Raw genomic sequence first — 9007 nt, 5'->3', positions numbered from 1 at the left:
ACAGATCGCAGCTGAAAAAATTCTGCTCTAATATTGTCAAATTTGTTAAAACATAAATAGCACAAGAGTTTATGCGGGTAGCTGCGGGCAGCGGGCTCGACTCGCCCATAAATATTATGAGGATTTTTCCGGAGTAGTAATCACCCGGGCCCGGCGGGAGACGCCCACCCTTTAAGGTAATAAAGTACGTTTTTAGGAAAGGTGAGATGCCTGATTGCGTACTATGCTATGATGTAGGGGTCCCTGTTAATATAAAATAAAATAAAAATTAACACGTTGATTGAAACATTTTCAAACGTCGATTAATATTTTATTAATTTTTTTTCCCCCTTTTTGCCATCAGATCCTGGTAGACCTATAGTTATTAAGATCCGGCCACGACGATATTGATAAAAAAAACTTTTCTTTTTTTTATGTTTTTGTTTCTACTTCGACTACCTATTTAAAAATTATTGTTGGCAACACTGCTCGCGGCAGCCGCCGGCGACCATTTTGAATTCTGTAGTTTCTTTTCGGCGTCGCTCTCGCCAGCCATCGAATCTATAATTTGATACTGTTACGTTTTGCATTTCATGAGAACATATTAATCTTGTTCTTGTTCAAACCTATATTTGTAATTAAGTCTTCAACGTAAGTACATAATTTTTGGGTTGTTAAATAATGTGTGAAATGAATGTAAAAATGGTACAGTTGTTGTTTGAACCCGTAGTTTTATAACATCGTAGTTAGTATTGATTGGTTTTTCCAAACATTATTTTCGAACTAATTTAAAAATATCGATTTAGCTTATAAAAATGTCTGCGTCATCCACGTAAATTACACGTTACAGCTAAAATGGCCAACCGAAGACCTCCTCCCAGTGGACGACGTATGGACTTCATGCGAAACGATCGAGGAAAGAACTTTCGCCCGGGCGTGTCACCATGGCAGGGGGGAGCACCAGGCAACGATATTCCCAATTTGTTACCTATAACTGGTGGCTCAACTGAAGCTACTCTTGCCTTGGCGAGCAACATCATCAACCTTCTTCAGCCCCGTCAAAACTCAGTCCCGTCTTTACTTGACATGCCTATTCGTCGTGACTTTGGTCCACCTATGGGACGGTTTGATCGTGGATACCCACCTAATCGGGTAAGTCCATTTGGTCTGATCTACTAACTATTATTGGATATAGCAGCAGGTTTTACAAAACTTCATACTTTGGGTAATGTGTTGAACCTAAGTTCTTGTATAGTATTTGATTTTAAATCAATAATAGTATTTTGCCTTACCCTTAATTATGGGTCTTGATTTATAGTCTTAAGTTTAAACTGTCTTATGCTTATTTTTAAATTTTAAACTAATCTAAATGGTTTTGCAAGTTTCTACACAGGTTTTCAAGCAGCTTTGTCAACCATGTCTCTACTTTTTATTCTATAGCCCACAGTGGCTTGCTATTCTTACTAACTTGGAATCTCAATTCCATTCAGATGGGCAATCAAGGTAATTTCCGGCGAACGGGAAATTACAACCGCTCTGGTGAGCGTATGAACAGCAATCGTAAGCCATTCAGGCCCAATGATGGGCAAAGGCAACAAAACAAGAGTTCCCCGAAAAAGGATGCCGACTCTAAAAATAAACCCAAGGAGAGGTAAGGAACCCAAGTTTCCTTCCGGTGATAACACCGACTTTCAATTCCAAACTAAATTATTCACGACTTCAACGTTCACCGGAGTATTACCATGTTTCCTTTTCGGAGACTACTTCTGAGGCATATCTTTTGTTGGATACTCAAATGTCTTCACAGAATAACTGTTACAATGGTTTCTGTTAAATAAAACTCTTTTGTATAATCATTGTTTTTTCAGGATTTTTTGATACTCAAAATTTTAATGCCCATAAATTTTGTAAAATGCATTCTTCATATTAGGGAAGTGGTCATATAATTAACATTTTTAATATTTTATAAGCTAAACTAGTCTAAAAAAAAATTCTGTGTAAGTGACAAATCTATTTTACCTCTGTATGCAAAGAGCACACAGATTATATGCTTGTTGAGATTTGGATTCTGTGATGATTAACTTTGATTATTGGATATAATACAACATTATTATCAAAATGTCACTTACTCAGAAACTTAAATCAAGGTCCCTGAACATATTTAAAATACTAAAGTTTTATATAGTGAACAAGAAAAGGAGAAGTCTGATGGTACTGAAAAAGTGGAAGACAAGCAAGAAGAGAAGAAAGACAGTCAAAAGACCAGATATGATGATATTAATCAGCAACTATTGAGGTGCCATATCTGTAACAAGAGTATGTGGGATGGAAGATCTTTTGAAAATCACCTAAGTGGGCGGGCTCACTCCATCATGATGCAAAAGACAGTTGAGAGCTATGCCTTGACTGCAGATACTATGAGACAGGAGTTTAAGGTACTTGTTATGTAATAATAATCTGTTGTTGTAAAGGGATAAATAATTTAGTTATTTATACCCAACTATAATTTTATATATAATTATTTAAAGAAAAACAAATAGTAATTTATATACCGTAACATATATACAGATTCGCGACATGAAACGCAACCGTAAATCGGGGCAGCAACCGAACCGCGACTTCTACTGTGCTATGTGTGATATGTATGCAGCAGATGGATCTGGTCATCGCACCACTGTCGGCCACCGCAAGCTGAAGAAATATCTACACCCCACTTGCACTGCCTGTCATAAGGAAATGCCTACTAGAATTGAGCTGGATGAGCACCGTTTGACTCCAGAACATCTTAGGATGATACAGGACAAGCAAGATGTCAGTGGAAAGCTGAAACCTGAAGGTAAGCTGTCCATTTTTTCATAAATAATAAAACCTATGTTTGTCCTTAATGAGTTCTTTTATAAGCCAAAGCATAATGTATTTTTAATTTGAGTTTATTTCCACATTTTTGCCATTTATTTAATGCAATGTATGTGCAATTATTTATTTTGAGCTTGTATTTTCTGTCGGAATTAAAACATATCTTTTTATACCTATATTTATTCTGCTAGTAGCCTATTTGAATGGCCCTAATTTGCGTGTTCAAACTTGAACGAAATTATTTTGGAATAATATTTTAAAAGCAAGCTGGAGGGTATCTTTTTGACAGGTAACAAAAAGAAATTCCATCCAGCTCCATGGCTTACGGACGATATTAAGTTATTATTAGAGAAGAAAAAGATTTTAAAAGCCAATTACCAGGCAAACAAATCTGAAGTGCTCGGGGAAGAATACAGACAGATTCGCAATCGATGCAATATTCTATGTAGAGACGCGCAACGCCGCTTTGAGGCTGGCGATTCAGGTAAGGCTTTATTAGCACTGATGGCCAAGACTAAGTGACCTGAAAACTGGCCAGTACTATTTATAATAGACAATTAGAAAAAAAATCTTAGAAAATGTGAATTGTTACTACTACAGAATTACTAATAGAAGAGAACAGAAAACCTCATATTTTGGTGTGTGACGTATTTTATTTAAACTCTTTGTGAACATTGATATAATTACCGATAATGTCCTGCAAAACAGTATACTTAAAAAACGTAATGTTGCTTTGATGCTAATTATAACATTCCGACAAAAACTTCAAGTTTAGGAAAAATTAGATGAATGGCAGGCTGATTAGGATAAAGTAACTAGGGAAAATAGGTTTTTATCGCACGAGGAATTAATTTATAGTCAAAGACACATCGTGAACCTTTTCCGACGATTAAACATCTCTTGTAGCGGGCTGCAACAACATGACGCTGCGATTCATGTTGCCAATGCCGACGCCGGCTCGGCATTAAAAGAACCTCTGAACTATTCATCGTATCTATCTATCTAGCAGCATCGTACAGGATACTTTGACTTGACTTAATGTCCTATAACCCCTAGTTGGGGCAGAGGGCGTCCTCAGTGAGTCTTGATCGCGTTCGGTCTTGAATACTGGATAGTCAGCTCCATTACGAAATACGGAAAAAGATTAATTTGTGACGACAATTGCTTTAAGGGTAAAAAACTTCATGATCTGCGCGATTTTATTGATAGCGGAGCGAAGTTCAGATTCCTCATACGGATCTAAGTATACACGAATATAAGGCTGTTAATATATGCATTGTTGCGATGAGTGAGAAGTGAAAGTGCAATAAAAAAAGAAAGACAGAATTAAAACTAACAATCTCCTATTTTCATGAATGAGATAATTATAAAGTCAAAACCTAATATTCAATTACTACAATGCTGAAGGTGCAACAGGAGAGTATAGAAATAAAGTTACTAGAATGATGCGCCTAATCATAGATTTTTCTTTGGAGTGGCTCTGGTTGGATCATAGGATACTCAAGAACGCCGTTATTACAGTGAAATCTGACAATGAGACCACTAGATGCAAGGACGATCATGTAATGGGTAGAATGGAATGCAGATTTTTCTGACCTAGGTTACATTGCTACATATACAGCTAAATTATGACCCCTAAATCATTTACACATGTAATTTAATTATGTAGCCTTTCTTTAAAAAAAAATCTATTTCAGTAATGATGATTTCGAACCTGCAAGCAGAGCAACAATACCTCCGTGACGATAGAGATCGCCAGCGCAATCGGAAGCATATGGGAGACAAGGGAAAAAATAAGGCAGAAAAAGAAGTAGAAGAAGGACAGGTACATTTACAACAATTACTGAAAATAATGTTCAAATTGCAACATATTATCTAGTTAATCGATAAAATTACTGTTTGTTAAGCAGATAAATACTTAATTAACTTAATGGTTCAAACCTAGTTTTTTAAGTTTTCATGTAACATAAACTCGACAGGAAAAAGAAAAGGAAGATGGTGATAAAGAAAAGGTAGATGGTGATAAAGAAAAGGTAGATGGTGATGAAGAAAAGGCAGATGAAGAAGTGAAAGTGAAAGAAAGCATCGATAAGGAGGACACAATTCTAGACTACACTGAGGGTGAAGATCTTACTAACATAACTGATGACAAATACCCTGTTTATAGGTAAGTGCCAAGGCAAAATATATACAATTGTCTCCATAGATTTATGGATCTCGCCAATGCGTTATTACTTTTATCTTTGTCGGAGAGCTGTTTGATTCCTCAGGAAACCATAGTAAAATAAATTGGGTAGCTAAACACAAACATACAACCAACCAACCTCGGTTCTTTTTTACTCTTAAGAAAATGCTAATAATGGGTCAGTTTGCATAACTCAAAAGCTCACCCAACTACTAGCCTGGAAAAATTGAGTATTAGCTTCTTGGACGGAACCAATAGGCTTATTGTAACAAATTGTTATGTATTATTTCGAATTCCAGCACTGAACGCGGCGTGGGCCGTTCATTCCTTTCTGAATTCAAATGCTTCCAATGCCAACTCTGCAAGAAGCTCCTTGACTCGGAGGAAACTGCCGAAGTACATCTTCGTACTTGGAGGCACCACCAGCTTTTCGTGAGGTTACTAAATGAGAAAAGTGGTAAAGACGTGAGTAAAATATAGTATTCTCAATTCTTCAGACTGCAACATAGTTTAATCATAACTTATCTGTCTTTTGCCTCTTCTACGTAATATTTTTTACACTTTAAATTTTAAAAATTTATGTATTTTAAAACTGTAATAAGAGTATTTCAGTTTGATTGTGTACACCATTAGGAATATAGTTGAGAACGTTTTGTGTGATTGTTACTCTACACTAGTAGTTAAACAAACAAGGTACAGAATTGTGGGCCAGGTAGAATATAAAAAAAAAGGGATTCAATTCCGATGTCAAGTCTTTATGTATTTCACAATTTTCGCAGAAAAACAGTGTTGTATAATGTAAATAAAATACTAAAAATGTAATTTTTCAGCAGACTATAGAAACCCGCGAACCATTTAAGCGTCCTCACAACATAGAGGAGTCCGGCAACTGGAAGCGTCGTAAGACCTCTCCAGAGCCAAACGATTCCGAGGAAGCGGCTGAGAATGGTCATAACGCTGCTAGTGTTAAAGGTAAGACTATACGTAAAATAGCATAAATAGCAATAAACTTAACATATGACATTTCTGTAATTCTTTACAATATGATAATTTAAGTAAGAATTAAAAATTTTGGTTACGTGTATCTCATTAAATTGAGAAATAAAGAGTTTTTTAAAATAAAAGAACATTTGAAATAAATATTCCTATACTTAAAGGACATCGAATTTTGCCTTAAACCAATACCGTTGAAGCTAACTTTTATAATTTTAACATTTATTTATTACCCAAATCTTTTTTATAGAGGAGAAAGCCGATGACGTCGACATGGAGGGAGAGGCTATTGGCGAGTCGGAATCACCAAAAGCCGACGATCTCGAAGACTGGGTCCAGAGTGTTGACGAGCTACTTGAGGAAGTCGACAATGGTGAGTTTAATATTTTATTTTCGCAATATGACTGACACTGACAAAAACAAGTTTTAAATAATTTGTATAGTTTGAACTCTGAAAATTTAATCTGAATTATCAAAAACAAAACCTTTTTATATTATAATAGTTATTGTAATAATATACTACAAACTGCCGCATATTTTTGCGTATTTGGCTTAATTCTGTGGCTGAAAATTTGTGTTTTTCTATTTTGGTTTTCTTTTTTGTCTAGTTTCCCATATTATTAGCTTATATTTTGCATAACGCATAAAAACTTGATACATATAGTATTTTTTCATTAATAAAGATTAATTATGTTGAACAAATTATTAATACTACTATTAATTTATTATTTTGCTTCTAGATAATGATGCCTCAGCCGAGATAAATGAAAAGGACGTAGAAAAGGAAGATGCTGATAAACAGCCAGAATCTAAAATAAAAGTTGAAGACAATACAATAACAGATGAAGAAATCGAAATAAAAAGCGAAGTAATGTCAGAAGAAGAAAATCCTCCATCAAAGCGTGTCACTAGAGGGCGTGGACGTGGACGACGCAGGAATTAATAATACTAAGAATAATATAGTCATTTGCAGATCTAGTTGGCTAGAAGTTGTAATAATTATTATTAAGCTATCAAGAGACAACTTATAAAATGGTTACAATAGCTACATTTTTTGGCTATATTTTTTATTATTACTTAATTCATGTGAAATTAAATATATTTGGTTTCAGTCTCCTAATTACATTGTAATTTTTTCTTTCAAATTAGTACTATTAATAAGTATCTCTCTTATATTATTAAAAAATTAATTGAATGTAGACTCGAACTTTTTTTTATTGCATAGAGTTATGTTAAGTATGTAGTTAATGGACTTCAACCAAAATAAAAAAAAGAAGTAGGTGATAAATGTTCTTGGTCTATATTGGTCATACGAGATATCTCAAAAACTTGTAAATGCTAGTTTTATGTGTGGCTTTGTCGAAACAAGCATCTATTATATTCAAACTTATTTTTTATAGACTAAAATAGGTTTTAGATTATCAAACTAATATACTATAATTGACATTAACATTCGGAATTTTCTTTACAATTGTAAAAAATAGAGAAGTAAGAGCACCTTAGATGACGTATTTAGGTTGAATTTATATCTGATGATCATCTTTAACATAGCTGTAGGTATAGTCGACGCATTATGCACTGAGGCTTCGGGGTCTCACTCGCACTTCCAGGTCTTGTGGAGATGTGCATATGGATAACGGGATAGGTACGATCGATACGCAATATTATGTTAAGTATTAATAGGAATAATTTTTCTCTATCTGAAAATAAAAGATAAATGCCAGCATTTAATTTCTTCAAAACCATGTTAGAAAATAAATTTCATTATCCATTGTGCTTATCGCTTAACAAAGCATAAGTAATGTAATGAGGGTCATAAGTCATAACAAAAAATCTTATGTTTATAGAAAAACAACCCTTACAAGTAACGACCAATAAGGAGTGCGTGCGCAAGAATTGATTAGTATATCTATCGTAAATGCAACTATTAGTATAATATAGTAATTATAGCAACTATTAGTATAATATAGTAATAGTTGCATTTCCTACTGTCTGTGACATTTATTGCCCAACGTTAAAATGCGTCGACTTTAGTAATCTAGTACGTAGTTTTACTTTTTAAATAAAAATAATAAAGCTTTGATTTATGCAGACAAAATTAGTTATTCATATTTAATAAAAGATAAAGTGTAGATTTATTTTATTTTTTATTACTTATTACGTCTTTATTTAGTGAAAGTTGTAATAAAATAAACCATTTGCATTGAAAATGTCTATATTTTTTTTCTAAAAATGCCATTTTATACTGAAACATTGCATTACATTATAGCTAATATCTTATTTTGTGTCCATGACATAAATCAAGTAAAATAATTGAAAATATTGAGGTTTTAAATTTTTATTTATTACAGTTATCAAATATTAATCTCAGCTTTAGTTCAATATCCTGGGATTCTTCTTGGTACTAAGTATAACATTATTATAAAAAAAATTCTCTAGTTAATAATATATATAATTAAAAAACACTGAAAAGGTAATATATACACTAGCAGAAATAAGTAATTTATAGGAATTCTCTTTAATTTCAATGTTCAACATTTTTGAAGTTATACTTCTTTAGGCGCGTTATGAAAATTTGATGAGAGTGAAATTTTACGATGCGCGCGCACCTATGACACAAAATTCGGAGTGTGATTATAGCGTGCGCAATCTACAAAAGAAATAGAATATAAGCTAACTTCACGCATATTCTATTTCTTAGCTTAGCAGCTTAACAAGAATTTTGAATATCCATGACAATTGACATCTGACATTGACATTTACCTTTTAAACAAATATAGGAGTTTGAATTATTGTTTAAAATAAAAGATTATCTATGTATCTAGTTATTTTCATTATACAAGTGCGAATTTTATATGTGCGTCTGAATTATAATCAGAAGTGATTTAAATTTAATATCTAAATCAAAACTAATTAATATGATAAAATATTTGTGAAAAAACTGTGCCAACCTTCCTGAGTGCTTCAATACAATTGAGGTTAACTATCCGTAGG

The 9007-nt window shown here is 33.4% G+C and overlaps 1 protein-coding gene across 5 annotated transcripts; it reads left to right on the top strand.

Moving 5' to 3' along the window:
- The first annotated feature begins 473 nt into the window (after positions 1-473).
- On the top strand, positions 474-7744 carry LOC125063139 (zinc finger protein on ecdysone puffs). Of its 5 annotated transcripts, none has more exons than XM_047669380.1 (12): positions 474-630; positions 830-1131; positions 1470-1630; positions 2165-2414; positions 2548-2815; positions 3125-3319; positions 4533-4652; positions 4810-5002; positions 5320-5485; positions 5851-5992; positions 6264-6386; positions 6754-7744. In XM_047669380.1, exons 2-12 carry the CDS (start codon positions 835-837, stop codon positions 6954-6956), a joined length of 2118 nt encoding a protein of 705 aa, XP_047525336.1. In that variant the 5' UTR covers positions 474-630; positions 830-834; the 3' UTR covers positions 6957-7744. The 5 variants fall into 5 exon arrangements, with proteins under 5 accessions (XP_047525336.1, XP_047525335.1, XP_047525334.1 ...); XM_047669379.1 differs by having other exon boundaries at positions 4533-4660; positions 4815-5002; positions 5854-5992; XM_047669378.1 differs by having other exon boundaries at positions 4533-4660; positions 4815-5002.
- Positions 7745-9007: the final 1263 nt, after the last annotated feature.

Source organism: Pieris napi, chromosome 3, assembly GCF_905475465.1.
Source record: "Pieris napi chromosome 3, ilPieNapi1.2, whole genome shotgun sequence".
Taxonomy (NCBI): Eukaryota; Metazoa; Arthropoda; class Insecta; order Lepidoptera; family Pieridae; genus Pieris; species Pieris napi.
Note: the sequence above shows the minus strand (reverse complement) of the source record. Positions and strands in the feature narration are given on the sequence as shown.